We start from the raw sequence: 24,389 nt of genomic DNA on the forward strand, positions 1-24,389 counted from the left end.
GCTTCTCGAGGTCCTTTTCAGCCCCACATTTTTATGGTTCTGTGATTCTTTAACATACCTACAAAAGACAGGAGTTCACTTTTTTCTATTAGTTGAGCTGGCGCCAGCCGTGGAATTAGCAGAGATATGGGCATGTTCTTCAAAGGGGTGGGCTATTTTTTCCAGGAATTTAAGATGGGATTTCAAAGAGCCAGGCACCCGATTCCCCTTGGCTTTCCGTCCCTCCCAGCCCGGCATTTCTGTGATTCTATGATCTCTGGTGGATTTCAAAGATCATGAGTCAATGGACCCACAGCTGCACACCAGGGTATCATTGCCCAGTATAGATACCTGCACTTCATCACCTAAGGCCTGGTTTTCAAAGGTGTTTAGGTGCCCGGTAGGCTTTTGTAAAGCATCTAGGTTTCCAAAACTCATTGATTTCAATGGGATTTAGATGCCTAGTTGCTTTTGAAAAACACATTGGTGCCTGGATCCATAAACAGACCCAGGCGTGGTGACCTGCAGTGCGGCAGCACCTAATTTTAGGCACCAAGGAAATCACTGGGAGAAAAATGAGCCCCCAAGCTGCCTATACGACAAATAGGGTGAGACAGCCAGCCACAAAACCCAGTATGCTCTTAGGGGAGGCGCCTGAGCTAGCCGATGGGAGATGCTGAGGAGAGGAGTGTATGCTAGCTCAGACAGATGACTAAGTCCAGTCAGGGAGGCCTCTGTATCTGCTAGAGAACCTCAAACCAGGGGAAGATAGGCACATGGTCCATCTGGGGCCTGATCTGGTTGTATCCACTACTTGATGACATCAAATGGATCCTCCCATCTAATCAAACATACCTCACCCTACCTAAACACCATTCACCAAAAACATCCGCAACATAGAAACTAATGAACCAACCAACCAACCAACAAAATACTGTACATCCTCACTATAATGAATCCCTGGGGATCAAAGCCATTTGTTCGTTAAAGCCAGGGGGTCATTACAGCAAAAGAGCCCTGCTGACGGGGGCAGAGGCTGACATTTTGAACCCCATGGCCATAGTGGAGGCTGACAGCTCTTCTGGCCCTGAGTTGCTAGTGGGGGCAGAGAGCTACTCTGGCCTTGAGGCCGGAGCAGGTGCAGAATTTTTACTCCCCACCCTGAAAAAAGGAGAAGAGCCAGAGACCCCATGTGTAACTTTGATATGGTAACTGATTATATGTGGAAAGTGCTCTGATACCATAGCGATGGATGACAGTAAAAAAGCCTCAGATGGATCAACAGATCAAAGATAGAGGGGTATGTATGGAGATGGATGGATAGCTAGACATGATAAGTTCATGGAGCATAGGTCCATCAATGGCTATTAACCAAGAGGGTCAGGTATGCAACCCTGTGCTCTGGGTGTCCCTAATCCTCTGACTGCCAGATGCTAGAATTGGACAACACATGAGGGGTCACTCAATAATTGTCCTGTTCTGTTCATTCTGTCTGAATCATCTGATATTGGCCACTGTGTGAAGACAGGGTATTTATATAGGTGTAAATTTATAGTAACTCCATTGACCTGAGTGCAGTTTTTCTAGATATTTACCAGTGTAAATACCTCAGTGTGCATAACGGATTGCACGTTATGTTCTCATGGAGACAATAATGTCAAGAGTTGATTATGTTTATAAAGAAACACAGACTGAGACGATGGTCGTGGGAGAAAGATGGCCATCTTATTTTTTTGGAGAATAGCCTTGACTCAATCATTTTCCACAGGGCAGCTTCCATATACTTTTTCCTCGTGCTATAAATGATTGGATTCATCATGGGAGGCACAACAGAATAAAAAGAGTCACCATGAGATCCAGACCTGAGATTGAGCTGGAGGTGGGTGTAATATAGGCAAATCTAGCAGTGCAAACAAACACGGAGACCACAATGATGTGAGGGAGGCAGTTGGAGAAGGCTTTACGCTGGCCCCGCTCAGAGGGGATTCTCAGCACTTTTTTGAAGATCAGAACATAAGACACAATTATAAAAACAAAGTAGCTTAAGGCAAAGTACACACTAAAGGCAATAGTTCCAGTTTCACTGAGATATGAGTTATAGCAAGCAAGTTTGAGGAGCTGGGGGATTTCACAGAAGAACTGCTCCATCTCATTGTCTCCACAGAAGATTATTGCAAATGTGTTCCCAGTGTGCAGTGCAGAGTTGAGAACCCCACTGATCGAGATACTGACTGCCATTTGGTCACAAGCTCTCATGTTCATCATTGACTTGTAGTGCAGTGGTTGGCACATGGCGATGTACCGTTAGTACGCCATGATGGTCAGTAAGCGAAGCTCAGCTGTAGTGAAGAAAAGGAAGAGAAAGACTTGGGCGATGCATCCGTAATACGAAATGGCCCTGGTGCTGATGAGGGAATTGGCCATGGACTTTGGGATGATGATGGAGATGGAGCTAAGGTCTAGAACGGACAGATTCATTAGGAAGAAATACATGAGTGTGTGAAGATGGTGGTCGAGGGTATGGCTGTGATTATGAGAAATTTCCTGTCAAGGCAGCAAGGTAAAGCACTAGAAACACCATGAAATGAAAATTCTGCAGCTCCCGAATGTCAGAGAATTCCAGGAGAAGGAACTCAGTCACAGTTATTTGGTTGGACATATTCTTCCTCAGTACATCATGTGATGGCTGTGGAGGGAAGTACAAGGGCAATGGCCAGGGTTCAGCTGCAGTCACTATAGACCTTGCTGGAGCCCTAGGCATAACTAACAGTATGAACCAAAGACTGCAAACCAAACTAGGCCTGACCTTGGCAGAATAGTAACCCGCCAGGTATTGACTAACCAAGTAAGCACATTCCTGATTGGAGAGGATGGTACAAGAACACCCAGAGTTCTCAAATAACTTTGTAAACAAATTCCCAAGAGGTGATACAGGAGCACACCGACCCCTCGAAAAATAAGGAGGGGAGGACAGGATAATGGGTGAGGAAGTTTTTTTTGACCCAGCAGGTACAAGGTGTAGGGCTGGTAAGTAACAATGTCTGGAGTGTAATATGTAATTTGAATCTATGAATGTATAAAAGTCATGGTGGGGGCATCTTTGTATCGGCCGAGGGCACAGGATCCTATTTTGTTGACTGAGCCTTTACCTTGTCATGGGCATACATGTGTTAGTGCCCCTGTGACCTGTTGAACAGGGCGCTAGTACCGTGCTTTGCTGACAATAAACCTGGCTGAGCACCTTTGCCACTGAACTGAGCCTGTGATCTCTCTTTATGAACAACATTGACATCTGCTGAATCTGCCAGCATTATTGCACACCAAATATGGTGCTAGAGTAGGAGGTCTGGGTTGTGGTCCTCTTGATCTCCTCCAAGTCCACCTGTCCTCCATATCAGGATAGATAGGCAAAACTCACAGTGGAGGAAATTCTGATCTCAAGATGAATCCAAAGACTTCATCTTTACTCTGGTGCTACTCAGATCCATGTCTGACCCAACCAGAGTCTTGCTTGATTAAATACTGATAAGTAACTCAAAATTTGGCTCCTAAATAGGCTTGTTCAGCAATTTATAACCATAGATCAATACATCAGCTGCAGATATTCCAAACCCAATTGTCTTCTGTGACGTACCTTAGAGAAAGGCAAAAATGCTACCCAGAAATAAGGACCTGGAGCCAATACAAGGTATGAATATTCCTATCATTCACAACATGCATCTGACCCCAAAACATCTCTACGGTGGTAAGAAAAATAAGCCACCACACTGCTTTGGCTTCACTCTAAGAGAAGGCAGGCCCTGTGCAGATGTTGCAAAGCTGCTACTTTTCCACCAAAGATAGGTAATAATAATATTGGGTGTGTTCCGAGGGCAATATAAATAAAAACTCTCATGTAGGAGAAATGAAAGCATCCCTAAACATTCCTCAAATGTCACAGTGATGGATATAATTCAGACCTCTGTCCATTTTGCTGAATATGTAATTGTTGTGTTAATTTTTCCATAACCAACCTCCCATATTGTTTTGAAGCATTCCTCCATGGTTGGACTATATTTCTTTTCCCATTGAGGGGTTACTAATAGCTGAGCAGTTACTAGCAGATCAGAGGTTAATTTTTCATTTCCTTTTGTGTGACCATTTCCACCAGGAAGCCCCCAGAGGATCACCAAAAGGTTATTAGATAATAAATATCCATAATTGGGTCATTTTGCTACAGATTGCTTCCAATACTCTCTAATGACGGGACATGCCCAATGCATCAAATCTCCTCCTTCACCACAATTATTCTAATATTTATCCCCATTTAGTCTGTATATATATATATATTTTAACCTGGCTGTGTGAGGTACCATTGAAACAGTATTTTTAATAAAAAACTCTTGTATTATGCTACAGACTGAGGTTGCTGGTCCTCTTTTCCAGATCAAACCCCATTCCTCAGCATTCCTGTTTTTTTAACTGTTCCTCATAGGTAAGGTTATCTAAACCTTTGATTATTTTTGTTGGTCTCCTGTGAACTGTCTCCAATCTGTCCACATCTACCTTAAGGTGTGGCACCCGAAGCCGGAAACAATACTCCAGCTGAGGCCTCACCAGTGCCAAGTAGAGCGGGACAATTACATCCCGTGTCTTACATACGACACTCTTTTTAATACACCCCAAATGATATCAACCTTTTTTGCAACTACATCACATTGTTGACTCATATTCAATTTGTGATCCACTCTAGCCCCGAGATCCTTTTCAGCAATGCCACCACCTAGCTAGTGATTCCCCAGTTTGTAGTTGTACATTTGATTTTTCCTTGGTAAGAGAAGAACTTTGCACTTATCTTTATTGAATTTCCTCTTGTTGATTTTAGACCAATTCTCCAATTTGTCAAGGTCATTTTGAATTCTCATCCTGTCCTCCAAAGTGTTTGCAACCCCTCCCAGCTTGGTGTCATCTGCAAGTTTTATAAGCATATTCTCTCCTCCATTATACAAGCCATTAATAAAAATATTGAATAATGGCCTTAAAAATACTACCAGAAAAGAGTTGCAGGTTTTGATCATAAAACTATGCGTGGAGATTTTCACCTAGGGGACTGGGATGCCCAATTCCCATTAAAATTAATTGGAATTTTGGTGGCCAAATATCTATGGGCAATCTTGAAAATCCCATCACTGATCATGTTGGCCCCACCATGAACACAAAATATCCTACATCACCAAGAGAGAGGTGGTGTTGTATTACTCTGAGGTGTTGCCTATTTCAGCATTCTACCATTTTGTGAGGTTTTTGGAGAAACTTTATTCCCAATTTTGGGGGAGTTCAAATTCGATTTACAGAGTCCAAGGCCAGAAGGGACCATAGTGACTGTCTAGTCTGACCTCCTGTATAACCCAGCCCAGAGAACATCCCCAAGATAATACCTAGAGAAGATCCTTTAGAAAAACATCCAATCCTGATTTGAAAGTTGTCAATGATGGAATCTACAAAATAATCAATTAATAACAAACTAAGCGAGATATTCAAAGTGGATTAATGGAGCTGGGCACTGTATGAAACTCACATTCCTCACGCCATAGAGCATTCACTAGCTGATGATGATGAGACTCCGCCATGGGCAGGTTATTTGAGAATTGTCCTCTATAGGGCCTCTTAGACTTTCCTCTGAATCAGGTGGTACTGGCCACTGTCAGGGACAGAATACAGGACTGGATGATCCATATGTCTTACCCAGTTAGACAGTTCCTATGACAAGCAGAATATTGCACCCAGGTCAACTCAAATGCATTTAATTTAGTTTAATTACTCATTATTAAAGCTGGTCAACAATAAAAAATATATTTTTGTGGGAAATGTCATTTTTTTGTTTTCATAGAAACATCCCATAATATTGCTTTTGGATGAGGGGTGGGCAAAAAAATAAAACTTGACCCTGAAAAGTGTTTGGTTTTCAATAACCTTCTCTAGTAAAAATGCAAGTTTATGGTAAATATTTTCTAGATTTGAAAAAAGATTTCTGATATTAAAAACTTTTCCCCAAAAATTACTCTGAAATGTTGCCTAATTCAGCTAAAATCTTACAGAATTAATTTTAATAGATCTGGTCGAAAACCGGGGGAGAGGATCAGAATCCTCTTACTCCCTTAAAACATGTCAAACTTTCTTTAAATAATTCATAGAAATTGAGATTTTTTTTAAATCAACCATTTTGTAAGGTTTTTAGAGAATTTTTTCTCCAATTTTGGTGGAGTTGGAATTAGATTAATAGATTCCAAGGCCAGAAGGGGCCATAGTGACGGTCTAGTCTGGCTTCCTGTATAACCCAGCCCAGAGAACATCCCCTAGAGCAGATCCTTTAGAAAAACATCCAATCTTGATTTGAAAGTTGTCAGTGATGGAATCTACAAAATAAGTAATTAATAATAAACTAAGTGAGACATTCAAAGGGGATTAATGGAGCTGGGTACTCCTCTCCTGTTGAAAGCCAATGGGATTTAGACACACAAATCCAGTAGGTTCCTTTGAATATTCCAGTTTATCTGGATAATGAGAGCATACAGTTACTTTGTAATAGATAAAACAATATGAATGGTAGAAACTCACCTTCCTCACGCCATAGACCATTCACTAGCTGATGATGATGAGACTCCACCAAGGGCAGGTTATTCGAGAATTGTCCTCTATAGCACCTTGTAGACTTTCCTCTGAATCAGGTGGTACTGGCCACTGTCAGGGACAGAATACTGGACTGGATGGTCCAAATGTCTGACCCAGTTAGACAGTTCCTATGATAAGCAGATGTTGTCAAATAAAATTGCGGTGAATGTTGCACCCACATCAACTCATGTGCATTTAATTTAGTTTTAATTACTCAGTATTAAAACTGGTCAAAAATGAAAATTATATTTTTGTGGGAAATGTCATTGTTTTGTTTTCATACAAACATACTATAATATTGATTTTGGATGGGGGGTGGGCAAAAAAATGAAACTGGAAACTGAAAAGTGTTTGGATTTCAATAACTTTCTCTAGTACCATGCCACTTTATCATAAATATGTTCTAGTTTTGGGAAAAGATTTCTGATTTTGAAAACTTTTCCACAATAACCTGAATAAATATACAAAAAAGTTTTCCATCTCCAGGTTTTTATAAAAACAGAACCAAAAACAGCTTCCCCCCACGAACAAACAAAAACCTATAGAAAAATGAGTTCTAAATATTTTTTTTCCACACCAAAATTATTTTCAAGAACAAGCAATTTTTCTTAAAAAAGCTGTTTTGACAGGAAGATATTTTTGAGCATCTCCACTAATTATGAATTATCCTCCAAGTTGTAATTATTACCGCTTGAAGTGGAACCAGAGCTGTACCGGTACCGCAGGTGAGGGTGCCGGGCGTCTGCCCGCCACCCGCTGACTCTGGGCTGCCTCCCTTTGGAGGGACCTTTTGCTGGACCCGCGGGCGAACGCTCTCACATCAAAGGGGGCAGGTTCTGTGTGCTCTGGATTGCAGGGGCATTCCCTGCCGGCGGGCCCCCGGCGCGCTCTGTATATTGCTTTGTGTCACCTTAGGAAAGAGGGAGCAGAATATTCGTGCCTCAGTTTCATTCTATTGGGAGTGGGGGAATTGATCAAATTGACACACGTATATTTGAGAATGGATGGAGGGTTTACATTAAAATTGTCCAAAAATTGTAACAAACACTATTGACTTGTTGTTGCTTTTCTCTCTGTATACATTAGTTTCTTGTTATTTCTGTCTATCTGTCTGTTTATACTTTTCTCTCTATATTAGTTTGTTTATAATTTTCTATATACCTGTTAGTTTGGGTTCATTCTGTTTTTCTCTCTCACTCTCTGTATCTTTTCTTACTTGTGTCTCTGTTAGTTTGTTGTTAGATCTATCAAACTATCTATCTATCTATCTAGCATCAGTTTGTGTCTAGTTCTCAGTTTATTGTTTCATTTGTCTATTAGATTGCTGCAAAGGTAGTTGAGTCAAGTGGGTTAGCAGTAGTGAGGACGAGGACCCTGGATTCAATCCCCAGCTCTGGAAAGGGAGTGGGGTCAAGAGGGTAAGAGTAGCAAGGACTGAGAGCCAGAACTCCTGAGATTTAAATGTGGCTCTGGGAGGAAATTCAGCCCAGTGTGTAGAGGAGCCAGAACTGGGGGGTTCTATTTCTGTCTCTCATAAAGACTGTGGGACTGGCACCCCTCATAACTTAAAGCTGAGTGGTTAGGGCACTCGTATGGCCTGTGACAAACTCAGATTTAATCCCTCCCTCTGACTGATGAAGAGAAGGGATTTGAATTCCCAATTTACAGGAGGGTGCCTGAGCCGCTAGGCTATGGGCTGTTCTGAAATGAGACTGTCTCAGTCTCGCCTGTTGAAGCTGCTCCACTTTGTATCAATAATTAAATAGTCATTGGGGCAGGGACTTGAACTTGGCTCTACCAGACAGCAAGTACCACGCTGGAGAATCACTCTCACTTGCGTTCGCTGTCCCAATGACTCTCCATTGTCACTCGCAGCAATCATTCCTGTTGGCAATGGAGAGTCACTGGGACAGAGGCTGAGGGCAGTCTAATGTACATGCTAGAGGAGGGAACTATGAGTCATGACACCTCACTTTGTTCCCAGCTCTGGGAGGGAGCTGAGTCCAGTGAGTAAAGCCAGAACTCTTGGCCTGTATTTCCAGCTCCGGGAGGGGTGTTGGATTTAGTGGGTTAGAGCAGGGAGCGAAATGGGAGTCAGCACTCCTGGTTTCTCTTCCAAGCTCTGGGAGGGAGTTTAGCTGAGTGGATAGAGAAGCAGGAGGGGAGCCGGAACATTTGTCTCTTGCAATGAGGGTGGAAATTCAGCTAGAAGGGGGGCGAGACATCAGGACTCCTGAACTGTATTCCTAACTCGAGTTTAATGTATAATTATGCCTCGGTTTGGTCACCTCCATGCAAAATGCTGCTCCCATTTAGAGCAGTATAAATGGGGAATAATTCCATGGCATGCAGTGAAATTACCCCACATTCACAGCAGTGCACCACACACCAAAATCAGGCCAGCCGGACACCTGATTCCCCTCGGTAAACTGAGGATAGTAACATTTATACAATGTTATACAGAGTTCGCCCACCTCTGGGTGACAGAGATATACAAATACTTCAAAAGCAATTATTCCTAATTCTTCTCTCCATCACCCAGGTGTAAATTAGGAGTAACTGCACTGAATTCCATTGAGCTGAGTCTACTTTCTCTCACCACGGTGTAAATCAGGAGTAAAGCCACTGGAGTCAATGAGACTGTTTTCTCGCTCCTCATTCCCATATTATACCAATCTTCACAAGCTAAGGGTCTGACTCAAGGAAATTCAGGTGGTTTTCACAAAAGGAGAGTTCTTTTACTGATCTAATCCTCGCCCTTGCTCTTGTCCCTCCCTCTGCAACCATCATATGATGTCCTGAGAAAGAAAATATCCAACCGAACCACCGTGACCGAATTCCTTCTCCTGGGATTCTCTGATGTTCGGGAGCTGCAGATTTGGCACTTTGTGGGGTTTCTAGTGATATACTTGGCAGCCCTGGTGGGGAATCTTCTTATCTTCATGGCCATTGCCTTCGACCACCACCTTCACACCCCCATGTACTTCTTCCTGATGAATCTGTCCATCCTAGACCTTGGCTCCATCTCTGTCACTGTCCCCAAATCCATGGCCAACTCCCTCATGAACACCAGGTCCATTTCCTATGCTGGATGTGTTGCCCAAGTCTTTTTCCTCACCTTCTTCGTGACAGCAGATTTTTCCCTTCTCATTGTCATGGCGTATGACCGATATGTTGCCATCTGCCAACCACTGCACTATGACACAATGATGAACAGCAGAGCTTGTGTCCAAATGGCAGCTGGTGCCTGGATCAGTGGGATTCTCAACTCTGTACTACACACCGGGAACACATTTGCATTGACCTTCTGTGGAGGCAATATGGTGGATCAGTTCTTCTGTGAAATCCCCCATCTACTCAAGCTCACGTGCTCTGACTCCTACCTGAGTGAAGTTAGGGTTCTTGCATTTAGTGTGTGTTTAGTCTTATGCTGCTTTGTTTTTATGATTGTATCATATGTTCAGCTCTTTAAATCAGTGCTCAGAATTCCCTCTGAGCAGGGACGACATAAAGCCTTCTCCACCTGCCTTGCTCACCTCACTGTGGTCTCCTTGTTTGTTTGCACTGTGGCCTTTGCCTACCTGAAACCCACCTCCAGCTCCCCATCTGCTCTGGATCTTGTGGCAGCTGTTCTTTATTCCGTATTGCCACCAATCGTGAATCCAATTATCTACAGCATAAGGAACAAAGAGATCAAAGCTGCCCTGAGGAGACTGACTGGGTGTAGGTAATTCATCAAGAATTAATTTTCTGTCTTTCTCTAATTAAAGTTTGCTTATGTAGTATCTTTAGCTATTCATTAATGTCAGTTATTTTCATAACCACACAGATTGCACACAAACACGTCTGATTTTGACCTAGTTGTACCAATGCAAATCTAGATTAACTCCGTTGATGTTACTGCCGCTGGTTTGATTTACACCAGTAGAAAATCTGGTTCAGTTGTGGAGTAAATGGGTGTAAATTGTGTGCATGAGAGGAATCAGACTTTCATTCTGTGCCAAAACAATACCCGTTACACTGCTTGGCCACTAGCGCCTGTTCCATGGCCACTGAAAAGAATGATGGGAGTTTTCTTGCTTGTGTGTCTAAGTCAGGGAGTGGCTTCATTGGAACCACAGGAGTCAGACTGGTGTAAGAATGGGGTAGGTGAGAAGACATTTGGGGTAGATCCTCAACACATCAGTGTAGTTCCATTGACTTTGGTGGCACAAAATCAAATTGCAGCATCTGTGGAGCTGACCTACTGCCTCCAATGGAGCTGTATATCCATTGCCACCGGCTGGGGACTGGGCCCATTGTCTTATAAACCACCATTCATGGCCTAACCACTAGGCGTGGGACAAGAGGCCAGACTGTGTTAGCTCACATGTACATTCGGGCATGTGGGAGATGGAGAGACTGGCTAGAAATTACAGGGACGTTTCTAACCACCAGCAGGGCGAGGTTCTGGAGCATCCTCCCAATAGCAGTTGTGGGGGGAAAAATGACTGAATTAGTTTGAAGAGAGATGGACAAATGTCTCAGTGGGACTGTATAACAAGGCTGCTTGTGCTGGTGGCGGGAAGGGCTCAGGAGCCCTGGGGCTCACTTGCATCGTATGTCTTATGTTCCTAAAAGCTCATGCTTCAGGGTTTCATCTGGCCCCTGGCAGGGGTCAGGAAGGGATTCCTCCCATTGACCCAGTGTATTCTGGGAGGGTTTTTTTAAAATCTCTGAAGCATTGGGCAACCCGGGCTGGAGATGGGACATTGGGCGGGATGTGCCAGGGCTCTGAGATTACACCAAGCCATTCTCTGTCTCTGGTTATTTGCTGGCTGGTTCTTGCCCACATGCTTAGGGTCATCATGTGGGGGTCAGGAAGGAATTTCCCCCCTGGTCAGATTGACAGGGACATTGTGGGTGGTCACTTTCCTCAGAAGCGGATTTTCTGGGTGTATCTCAATAATTTCCTTGTCATTAAGGGGGCCTCAGGACTGGTGCCCCTCGGTCTCTCCTATTATCAGGTTTATTCCTGGATCATCTCAGACATGCCCATTCCTAGTCCCTCTGCACCCTGGAGACCAAAGATGCATGGCATGGGCAGGGGTGTGTATGTTGCTCTCAGCTCAGGTTGGTAGAGCTGGTCAAAGTAACTTGTCATTGGGAAATGGTTTCCACAACTTGTTCGTTACAAATGCTGCTATGTTTTTAGATGAGTTAAATAGTCTGACAATATCTTAGAAAAATGTTTGCCAGCTCTTCCCTCAACTAGGTTGACCACTGAGGCATTCCCAGAATACTGGATCTGACGGGTTCGATCACAGAAAGCCCCTTGGGAACTGCCACCTGTTGTGCCTGGACTACTTTTGAGCCTGTCAGCTTGGGACTTTAGTGCCTTGCCTGGTTTGAGCCCGACATGCTAGCCTGGTACAAACACAGACCCAGGTCTGAACCACATTCGCCAAAAGCTGCAGACTTATCTGAAAACAGCTTAAGAAGTGTTCCTGTCTCCAACACTCAGGTACCCTACTCCGAATGGAGTCCAAACCCCAAATAAATCAGTTTTACCCTTGTACAAGGGTTAACCGGCGCTCGACCCTCTCCGGGGCAGCGGGGAGCCACACCGGCTCACTACAGACAGTTATTGTTCGGGGAATTAGTCTGTCCACGGGGGTCTTGCTCGGCAGCCCTTGCGGTAACTGAAATAAACAATGTAAGCCCAGGCCCGAGTCAGGGCGGGCAACAATGAGTCAGGGGCTCAGACCGTCAGGCAGGGCTGAGCAGGAGCAGTACAATCAATAGTAGGCCCAGGCCCTAGGTCAGGGCAGGGCAATGCAGAGTCAGAGCTCAGGCCCTTAGGCAGGGCTGAGCAACAACAGTACAAATAATAGGAGGCCCAGGCTCTAGGTCAGGGCTGGGCAATAATGCTGAGTTAGGAGCTCAGGCCCTGAAGCAGGGCTGAGCAGTACCAGTACAAACAATAGCACTAGGCCCAAGCCTCCTCAGGCCTGGGAGAGGGGGAGACTGCCACCCACGAGTTGGGTGGCAGGGGTGATGCAGGCCCTCCCACTCCACTGCGTCCCAGCCCAGGGCCCTAGCAGTGGCAGAAGACCCGCTGCATGATCAGTGGGGATCCTGGCCGCAATACACTGACATGGGCTCTGGCACTGCTGCAGCCAGACTAGGGTCGGCTGCCCCTGGGCTACTTCCAGACTCCCCCTCGGGTAGTACCTTGGTCAGAGTGTTGTCCTCTGCGGGGTCCAGCACCATAGGTTCCTCTGGATAGGGAGCGTAGGGCAGGTCCAGCAACTCCTCCGGATAGCAGGCGCAGTGCAGGTCCCGCCAGTCCTGTTGGCTTCCTTGGGCCGCATAGTTTTCCCAGTCACGAGCTGGGCTGGAGGTATCTGGCCCCTCCGATGGCTCGGGCCTTACTGAGCTCTGAGAGCGAACCTTTATACTTCCGGGTTGCCACCTGACCCTCTGAGGTGTGGGCTCTGTGCTCCCTAGCTACGCCTACTCTGGCCTCCGGATGGGCTCTTCCCTCTCTGGAGTGGCAGGGAGCCACACCGCCTGACTACAACCCTATATAAAGTTTATAAAGGATAAACTCATAAATTGTTCACCCTCTATAACGTTGATAGATAGATATGCACAGCTGTTTGCCCCTCCCCCCAGGTATTAATACATTCTCTGGGATAATTAATAAGTCAAAAGTGATTTTATTAAATACAAAGAGTAGGATTTAAGTGGTTCCAAGTAATAACAGACACAACAAAATGAATTACCAAGAATAATAAAATAAAACACGCAAGCTTATGCCTAATACAGCAAGAAAGTGATTCCAGATGAAATCTCACCCTCAGAGATGTTCCAGTAAGCTTCTTTTACAGACTAGCCTCCTTCTAGTCTGGCTCCAGCAATTACTCACACCCCTGTGGTTACTGTCCTTTGGTCCAGTTTCTTTCAGGTATCATAACTTCAAATAAAAAAAGATATATGCATGTAAATAGGATGAATATATCCAGTAGATCTCAACCCTTGCAGAGATATGTTAAATGGCACCTCTATCATAAAACATATTCCAGTCATGTCATATTTAAACTCATAAGCATATTTCCATAAAGCATTATGGGGTTTATTATTTCTAGAAAGCAATGCCACACTGGACATTGTGGTGTCCAAAACTTATTGGTTTCAGTGGGAATTAGCTGCCTAGTTGCTTTTGAAAAACCCTCTAGGTGCCTAAATACCCCATGGGGCCTGGATCCATAAAGAGGCCCAGACATGGTTACTCACAGTGAGGCAACAACTAACAGTTAGGCACCTAGAAAATCACTGGGGCAACAACAGAATCACACACAGCCTGAGTCAGGACCCGGGCTCCTATATGACGGATAGGGAGAGACAGACACCTAAGAATGGGAGTCACAAATCCAGCATGCTAGGAGTGGAGGCACCTAAGCTAGCCGATGGGAGATACCGAGGAGAGGAGTGTGTGCCAGCTCAGAGAGATATGCCTAAGTCCAGTCAGGGAGGCCCTTGTCTCTGCTAGCGAACCACGAACTAAGGGAAGATAGGTGCATGCTCGGTCCGGGGCCTGATCTGGTAGTACCCGGAACTTGATGACATCAAATGGATACTCCAATCTAATCAAACATACCTCGCCCTCCCAAACCCCCACTCACCAAAAATATCTGGAACAAAGAAACAAATCAATCAACCAACAAAATACAGTACATCCTTTCTATAACGAACCCCTGGGGATCCAAGCCATTTGTTCATTAAACCCAGGGGTTCATTATAGAAAAAGAGCCCTGCCACCAGGGCAGCAGCTGACACCTTGAACCCCATGGCCATGGCGGAGGCTGACAGGTCTTCCGGCCCTGGGTCAATACTAGGGGCAGAGAGGTCCTCTGGCCTCACGGCTGCAGCAGGGGCAGAATTTTTACTCCCCACTCTGGAAAAAGGAGAAGAGACAGAGACAGAGACCCCATGTGTGAATTTGATATGGTAACTGATTTTATGTGGAAAGTGCTCTGATACCATGGTGATGGGTGACAGTACAAAAGCCTCAGACGAATCAATCGATCAATAGATGGAGGGGTATGTATGGGGATGGAGGGATAGATAGACATGTAAGTTCATGGAGGATAGATCCATCAATGGCTATTAACCAAGAGGGTCAGGGATGCAACCCTATGCTCTGGGTGTCCCTAAGCCTCTGACTGCCAGATGCTGGAATTGAACAACACAGGATGGGTCACTCAATAATTGTCCTGTTCTGTTCATTCTCTCAGAGGTATGTGATATTGGCCACTGTGTGAATACAGGATATTTATATAGGTGTAAATTTATAATAACTCCATTGACTTGAGTGGAGTTTTTCTAGATATTTACCAGTGTAAATACCTCAATGTGGATAAACAGATTGAACGTTAAGTTTTCATGGAGAAAATAATGTCAAGAGGTGATTATTTCCCACATGGCAGCACTGATATCCTTGTTCTTCATGCAAAAAATTATCGGATTCATCATGGGAGGCACCACGGAATACGAAACAGCCACCATGAGATCTAGAGTTGTGATTTAGCTCGAGGTGGGTTTAATATAGGCAATACTAGCAGTGCAAACAAACACGGAGACCACAATGAGGTGAAGGATGCAGGTGGAGAAGGTTTTATGCCGGCCCTGCTCAGTGGGGATTCTCAACAGTATTTTGAAGATCAGAACATAAGACATAATTATAAAATAAAGCAGTTTAAGGCAAAGTACATGCTAAAGGCAATAGCCCCAGTTTCACTGAGATATGAGTCATACCAAGCAAGTTTGAGGAGCTGGGGGATTTCACAGAAGAACTTATTCATCTCATTGTCTCCACAGAAGATTATTACAAATGTGTTCCAAGTGTGCAGTGCAGAATTGAGAACCCCACTGATCCAGATACTGGCTGCCATTTTGACACAAGCTCTCCTGTTCATTATTGACTCGTAGTGCAGTGGTTGGCAGATGGAAATGTATACCAGTCATACGCCATGATGATTATTAAGGAAAGCTCAGCTGTAGCGAAAAAAAGGAAGGGAAAGACTTGGATGACGCAATCCGTATAATGAAATGGCTCTGGTGTTCACGAGGGAATTGGCCATGGACTGGGGTCAACAATAGAGATGGAGCCAAGGTCTAGGATGGATAGATTCATTAGGAAGAAATACGTGGGTTTGTGAGGATGATGGTCAAGGGCTATGGCTGTGATGATGAGAAGATTCCCAGTCAGGGCTGCCAGGTAAATCCCTAGAAACACTATGAAATGCAAAATCTGCAGCTCCCGAATGTCAGAAGAGAAGGAACTCAGTCACGGTGATTTGGTTGGACATTTTCTTCCTCTGTACATCATGTGATGGCTGTGAAGGGAAGGACAAGGGCAATGACCAGGGTTCGGTTGCAATCACTAAAGCATAGGCCTTGCAGAAGCCCTAGGCATAACTAACAGTATGAACCAAAGGCTGCAAATAAGAAGAGATGTAATAGAATGTATGGGTTTGAAATTATCGTATTATTGGACAATATTTGCATTCCCCAGTCTTTCTTAAAGCTCAGTTTCCAATTAAGCGTGGTCAGAAATTTCCTACTTACATTGTTTTCAAAGGAAAATTGTGTTTTCAATTAATCAAATTTTCATAGAAACTCTCAGGTATCCTCAAATATATTTCACGGATACTTCATATATATATACACAGGGGAACTGAAAACTCATGTTTTTGGGGTTGATCTAGGGAGAAAAAAATCAGTTTTCTGCAATTTTTTGCTGAAAATGTTTGTTTCTCACTTGCCAAAACATGAAAAAATTGAGATTTTTGGGAAGTCTATGAAAAACCTATTTTTTTTACAAACAAAATTCTGATAGGCTCTAGATGGTTGATTGACTTGATAGCAAAAGTCTTAAAGAGTTCCAACCTTAATTCAAGTTTATGTTCTTAAATTTGCCCTGTATATTAATACTCTAACATATTTAATTGAAATGGCAAACTTACTGTGCTGGTCTTTGTGGAATTTTTCCCAGCTTGCAATGAATTCAAGCCTCCAGTGTTAGGAATCATTGGTCATATCTATGGGTGATGATAACAAAGAGATTCCCTGTCAGGGATTCCAGGTAAATCCCTAGAAACAGGATAAAGTGTAAAATACGCAGCCCCCAAAAATCGGAGAATCCAAGAAGAAGAAAGAACTCAGTCACGGTGGTTCGGTTGGACATTTTCTTTCTCAGTACATCATGTGCTGCCTTGGGAGGGGTAAGGACAAGGGAAATGTCAGGAGAGACCATTCCTCAACTGTAACAATCTCACCAGTAGTGAACTGCATTGTGACACCTGTGTAAATTGCCACAGCTCCCTTACAGTCGAGCAGTGTCCATTTCCACCATCTGAGGATCTGGTCCCAGATGAGGCTTGATAAAATGCCATGTAAATATGGAACCAATTACAATCCAAACCCTACAACCTTAGGAACGACGGTCCTACTATTGCTAAAAAGGAGAGCTATTTTACGAGAGGAGAGTGAGGCTACTTCTACACTATGAACCAGCTCAGGTCCATGTCCTTGAGATGGCCCGATGAGAGCTAGCACAAGTATAAATCCTGTATAGCCATGCTAGCATGGGCAGCCACGCTGAGTAGGTGGCCCCGAGGTTCAGACAAGCTTGTACGTGGAATGACGAAGCTATGGTGCCGCCCATGCTACTGCAGCTGCACTGTGATATATACTCATCCATTTAGCACAAGCGCATGCACGTGAGCTGGGGAATCACAGCCCTAGCTTGTAATGTAGATGTAGCCTAAAAGAATTTGTCTTGTTTAGCCGAGCAAAAAGTCGGCTGAGAGGGGATGTGGTTGCTCTCTTTAAATAGATCAGGGGGATAAACACCAGGGAGAGAGAAGAGCTATTGATGCTAAAGGAGAATACTGGCACAGGAACTAATGCGGATAAGCTGGCCATGAGTAAATTTAGGCTGGAGATGAGAAGAAAGTTTTTCCCCAGCAGAAGAGGGCTGAGCTAGGGCTTACATTTATTCCTTAAAAAACAACAACTTTAGATACTACTTTTCAAAAGAAAATGCAAATAGGACTCCTGACCATAGACAATACTATTTTATACTTAGGCTTAGCAGTATTTAATTTATATATACATAATTTTGACTGATAATATTGATGTTTATAATTAAACATTTTTTTATTTTTATCAGTTTAAATTTTCACATTTGCAGGAAATTATGGAGGGATCAGACAATAGTTATTTAATGACAGTACATGTTGAGTTTCAAAAAATTAAAACTTGAGAACTGTGAAAGCACAATGTTTCCACATGACGTGAAGATATAGAAAGTCAATAACCTTAAATCAAACACTCATAAGTTCTCAAGCAGCATTTTTCTTACTTTGTCTCACTGAAAATGTTGATTGTTGAAGGAAATATTTTTTCGCTGGCTTTGTGTGTGTATGGTGAAATCAACATTAGCCAATATTTACTGATAAAAATCTAATCCTTCCAAGACTACTTATAGAGGTAGCAATGGAAAGAGGATTGCATAGGCAAGACAAGACCATAACAATGAACTATTAGTTTAGTTTTCCTAAAAGATTAAAGCAGCGGTCTGCATTGTGCATAATTCTCATTCAAATGGTGCACGTGAACAAGAAATAATAAACAGAGTGTTTTTAAAAAAAAATCTTGAAGTCCTTGAGCTATATTGTCCTCTCCATTATACCAGATTTATGCCACCATAACTCCACTGATTTCAGAGGGGTTACATCACTGCAAAACTGGTACAATTGGGTGGACAGTTTTTATTCTGTCTTTATTCAGGCAAAACTCATAGTGGAGGAAATTCTGATCTCAGGGGTGAAGCCAAAATAACACCAATGACTTCAGCTTTATTCTGGTGTTACTGAGATGCCAGTCTGGCCCAACCAGAGTCTTGCTTGATTAAACACTTATAAGCAACTCAAAATTTGGCTCCTAAATAGACTTGTTCAGCAATTTATAACCATAGATCAATACATCAGCTGCAGATATTCCAAACCCAATTGTCTTCTCTCACGTACCTTGGAGAAAGGCAAAAATGATACCCAGAAATACAGACCTGGAGCCAATACAAGGTGTGACTATTCCTCTCATTCACAAAAGCACCTCAAAGGTGGTAAGAAAAATAAGCCACCACACTGCTTTGGCCTCACTCTAGGAGAAGCAGACCCTGTGCAGATTTTGCAGAGCTGCCACTTTTTCACCAAAGATAGGTAATAATAATACTGGGTGTGTTCTGGGGGCAATATAAATAAATACTCTCATGTGGGAGAATTGGCAGCAGCCCTACACATTCCTCAAATGTTACAGTGATGGATATAGTTCAGAGAGAAGATTCAAGACAGAGGGGCAACAGATTATTTATGGGAATAAAGAGATAGATCATGCAAGTGCCTCAGCACCAAGAAGCCAGCAGATTTCTGATGGGTTCCCATGTTTCCATTTCAGTGCTAGGAACTGGTTGTGGGAGGGGTTTGTAGACACCCCCTCCACTATGTGCATTGCCAATTCCGAGCTCATATTCCTAAATGTGGGAACTGATGTCTTGGCCCACAAAGTGTTTTGTTCTCATTGCCAAACTCAGATCTGGTTCCTTGTTTCGTAACACCACTATATAGAGTATACCATCTAAACTGGGACCAGTGAAATATATGGGACATAACTGTGTTGTGTTTGTGTGTGAGAGCCAGTGAGTGTGTGTCTATGATTGTTTTTGTGCTGGGGGAAAGAGTGTGTTTGGTGCATTTAGGCTGCTGTGTTACAGTGAGTGTTTGCATGTTGGATAGTGTACGTGTGTCTGCTTGTGTGAAGTGTGAGTGAGCATCATGGTGTGTGTGTGCATCAGTCTATGGAAGATACTGCATGGGTGTTTGTGTGAGTGTTTGCCTGTGTGTTTAAATAGCAACAATTGAACCCAATAAAAGTTACCAGGTGAATCAACAAGTCAAACACAATTTTGTATCAGGTTCCATTTTAAACAAAATCTAAACATTTTGTTTCAATGTTGACCATGTTTTAAAGTAAAATTAAGAAAAAAGTGAAATGAAAAGTTTTTTGTACTGGAAAATCAAAACGTTTCATTCCAAAAAGGTCATTTATTTTACACTTCAACTGACAATGCCACTTTTTTAACCTCTGACCAGCGCAAATTTTGTGGTCCATTTTAAGAATGGGCTTAATTCTTCTCACACACTCATATAAATCCTGATTATTTCCACTGAATCTACTCTAGTGTCAGTGGATTTAATGTAATTTATATCAGTCTAAACTAGGAGCTGAACTTTTCTCTGGCAGCTTGATCAATATGCCCAGTTTTTTTTAACTGTTTATTTAGGAAGTTTTAACAAGTTTACAAATCCTTGCCATGTAAATATCAGAAACAAAACAATCATTACAATAGTGAACTTTGGTTTAAAGAGACATCATATGGGAATATAGTCACCAAATTTTTCTATTTAACAGGTTGTTACCAAAGTACAGAGTGAGGATCATTAGAACTCCTTCGTCATTTCTGGTGATTTTATTAAATTGAGTGAAATTTCTGTATTCACATATTTAACAGAACAGGTTTTGTCTATCAAATGTTCATATGCAAAGCAATTGGACAGGTGACCTGGGATTTTTTTGCAGGTGAATATAATTTGAGCACTGAATAAGAGGTGGGTAGAGCCAGAACTCCTGGACTGTATTTCCAGCTCCGGGACAGGTGTTGATTTTAGTGGGTTACAGCAGGGGTGAACTGAGAATCAGGATTCCTGTGTTTTCTTCGAAGCTCTGGGGGGAAGTTTAGTTGAGTAGTTAGAAAAGCAGGAAGGGATCCAGAACGTCTTTCTCTCGCAGCAAGCGTGCAAATCTGGCTAGAACAGGGGACGAAGCATCAGGAGTCCTGAGCTGTATTCATCACTCAAGTTTACTGTGTAATTATGGTTGAGGTTTGGTCACCGCCAGGCGAAATGCTGCTCCCATTTAGAGCAGTATAAATGGGGAGTAATTCCATGGCATGCAGTGAAATTAACCCACATTCACAGCAGTGCCCCTGACAGCAGAATCTGGCCAGCCAGACCCCTGATTCCCCTTGGTAAACTGAGTATAGTAACATTTATGCAATATTATACAGAGTTCGCCCACCTCTGGGTGACAGAGGTATACAAATTCTTCAAAAGCAATTATTCCAAATTCTTCTCTCCATCACCCTGGTACAAATTAGGAGTAACTGCACTGAAGTCCACTGAGCTGATTCTACTTTCTCTCACCCCAGTGTAAATCAGGAGTAAAGCCATTCAAGTCAATGAGACTGTTTTCCCCCTCCTCATTCCCATATTACACCAATCTTCACATGCTAAGGGTCTGACCCCAGGAAATTAACGTGGTTTTCACAAAAGGAAAGTTATTTTACTGATCTAATCCTGGCCCTTGCTCTTGTCCCTCTCTCTGCAACCATCACACAAAGTCATGAGAAAGAAGATGTCCAACCGAACCACCGTGACTGAGTTCCTTCTGCTGGGATTCTCTGATGTTCGGGAGCTGCAGATTTTGCACTTTGTGGTGTTTCTAGTGATTTATCTGGCAGCCCTGATGGGGAATCTTCTTATCTTCATGGCCATAGCCTTCAACCACCAGCTTCACACCCACATGTACTTCTTCCTGATGAATCTCTCCATCATAGATCTTTGTTCCATCTCTGTCATTGTCCCCAAGTCCATGGCCAACTCCCTCATGAACCCCAGGGCCATTTCCTATGCTGGATGTGTTCATATGCAAAGCAATTGGACACGTGTGCTGGGATATTTTTGCAGGAGAATATACTTTGAGCACTGAATAAGAGGTAACCAAATATCTAAGTATCTATTTGTCCTCTGTCTATTTTTCTATTACATAATTTTTGTGTTAATTTTTTCCATAACCAACCTCCCATATTGTTTTGAACTATTCCTCAACGTTTAGACTATGTTTCATTTCCAATTGAGAGGTTACTAATAACTGAGCAGTTACTAGCAGATCAGAGGTTAATTTTTCATTTCCTGTTGTGTGACCATTTCCACAAGTAAGCCCCAGGAGGATCACCAGAAGGTTATTAGATAATAAATAGCCAAGAATTGGGTCATTTAGTTACAGACTGCTTCCAATATTCTAACATGCATCAAATCTCCTCTTTCACCACAATTTCTCTAACATTTAGTCTGCATATATATATACATATATATTTAACCTGCCTGTGCGAGGTATCATTCAAACAGTATTTTAAAGAAATTTTCTTGTATTGTGCTACAGATTTGAGTTGCTGGTCCTCTTTTCCAGATCAAACCCCATTCCTCTGCATGCTGTTTTTTTTTCACTGTTCCTTACAGGTCAGGTTTTCTAAACCTTTGATCATTTTTGTTGGTCTCCTCTGAACTCTCGCCAATCTGTCCACATCTTTCTTAAAGAGTGGCACCCAGAACAGGACACAATACTCCAGCTGAGGCCTCAACAGTGCCAAGTAGAGCTGGACAATTACCTCCTGTGTCTTACATATGACATTCCAGTGCTTCAGCAACCCATTCCATTGCTTCACCAACCTCCTAGAGAAAAAGGTTTTCCTAATATCCAACCTAACCTCCCCCACTGCAACTTGAGACCATCACTCCTTCTTCTGTCATCTGTTACCACTGAGAACAGATTTCAGTGGGATGTAGATGCCTAGTTGCTTTTGAAAACCCTACTAGGTGCTAAAATACCCCTGGGGCCTGGATCCATAAAGAGGCCCAGGTGTCGTGACTCGCAGTGCGGCAACACCTAAAGTTTAGGCACCTAGAAAATCACTGGGACAACAATAGGGTCAGAAACAGCCTAAGTCAGGCCCCCGGGTTCCCTAAACAACAGATAGGGAGAGACAGACACCTAAGAATGTGAGTCACAAATTCCAGCACACTAGGAGGGGAGGCGCCTGAGCTAGCCACTGGGAGATGCCGAGGAGAGGAGTGTGTGCTAGCTCAGAGAGAGATGCCTAAGTCCAGTCAGGGAGGCCCCTGTCTCTGCTAGGGAACCATGAACCAGGGAAAGATAGGCACATGCTCCGTCCGGGGCCTGATCTGGTAGTACCCACTACTTGATGACATCAAATGGATACTCCCATCTAATCAACCATACCTAGCCCTCCCAAACATCCACCCACCAAAAACATCTAGAACAAAGAAACAAATCAACCAACCGACAAAATACAGTACATCCTCATCAGAATGAACCCCTGGGGATCCAAGCCATTTATTTGTTAAAGCCAGGGGTTCATTATAGCAAAAGAGCCCTGACACTGGGGGCAGCGGTTGACACCTTGAGCCCATGGCCATGGCGGAGGCTCACAGCTCTTCCGGCCTTGGTTCGGTAGTGGGAGCAGAGAGCTCCTCTGGCCTCGGGGCCGTGGAGGGGGCAGAATTTTTACTCCCCATCCTGAAATAAGGAGAAGAGCCAGAGACGCAATATGTGACTTTGATATGGTAACTGATTTTATATGGAAAGTGCTCTGATACCATGGTGATGGGTGGCAGTACATAAGCCTCAGACAGATCAATCGATCAATAGATAGAGGGGTATAGATGGGTATGGATGGATAGCTAGACATGATAAGTTCATGGAGGATAGGTCCATTAATGGCTATTAACCAACAGAGTCAGGGATGCAACCCTATGCCCTGGATGTCCCTAAGCCTCTGATTGCCAGATGCTGGAATTGGACAACACAGGATGGGTCACTCAATAATTGCCCTGTTCTGTTCATTCTCTGTGAAGCATATGACATTGGCCACTGTGTGAAGACAGGATATTTATATTGGTGTAAATCTGTAATTACTCCATTGATCTGAGTGGAGTTTTTTCTAGATATTTACCAGTGTAAATACCTCAGTGTGCCAAAACAGATTGCACGTTATGTTCTCCTGGAGAAAATAATGTCAAGAGTTGATTATATTTATAAAGAAACACAGAATGAGACGATGGTAATGGGAGAAAGTTGGCCATTTTATTTTTTGGAGAATAGCCGTAACCCAATCATTTTCCACAGGTCAGATTTGATATCCTTGTTCCTCATGCTATAAATGATCAGATTGATCATGGGAGGCACCAGGGCATAAAAAACTGGCACCACGAGATCCAGACATGAGATTGAGCTGGAGGTGGGTTTAATATAGGCAAAACTAGCAGTGCAAACAAACACAGAGACCACAATGAGGTGAGAAAGGCAGGTGGAGAAGGCTTTATGCCAGACCTGCTCAGAGGGGACTCTCAGCACTGTTTTGAAGATCAAAACATATGACACAATTTTAAAGACAAAGCAGTTTAAGGCAAAGTACAAGCTAAAGGCAATAGCCCCAGTTTCACTGAGATATGAGTCATAAGAAGCAAGTTTGAGGAGCTGGGGGATTTCACAGAAGAACTGCTCCATCTCATTGTCTCCACGGAAGATTATTGTAAATGTGTTTCCAGTGTGCAGTGCAGAATTGGGAACCCCACTGATCCAGATACTGGCTGTCATTTGGACACAAGCTCTCCTGTTCAATATTGACTCATAGTGCAGTGGTTGGCAGATGGTGAAGTACCGGTCGTATGCCATGATGGTCAGTAAGAGAAGCTCAGCTACAGCGAAGAAAAGGAAGAGAAAGTATTGGGCGGCACATCCATAATATGTAATGGCCCTGGTGCTCATGAGGGAATTGGCAATGGACTTGGGGA

The 24,389-nt window shown here is 43.4% G+C and overlaps 1 protein-coding gene and 1 pseudogene across 1 annotated transcript; one reads left to right on the forward strand and one right to left on the reverse strand.

Moving 5' to 3' along the window:
• Positions 1 to 2,371: 2,371 nt before the first annotated feature.
• On the forward strand, positions 2,372 to 10,361 carry LOC135974513 (olfactory receptor 14A16-like). The gene is made up of 2 exons (XM_065562943.1): positions 2,372 to 2,436; positions 9,434 to 10,361. Exons 1-2 carry the CDS (start codon positions 2,372 to 2,374, stop codon positions 10,359 to 10,361), a joined length of 993 nt encoding a protein of 330 aa, XP_065419015.1.
• Positions 10,362 to 15,072: 4,711 nt separating this feature from the next.
• On the reverse strand, positions 15,073 to 15,608 carry LOC135974514 (olfactory receptor 14L1-like; annotated as a pseudogene).
• Positions 15,609 to 24,389: the final 8,781 nt, after the last annotated feature.

Source organism: Chrysemys picta, chromosome 12, assembly GCF_011386835.1.
Source record: "Chrysemys picta bellii isolate R12L10 chromosome 12, ASM1138683v2, whole genome shotgun sequence".
Taxonomy (NCBI): domain Eukaryota; kingdom Metazoa; phylum Chordata; order Testudines; family Emydidae; genus Chrysemys; species Chrysemys picta.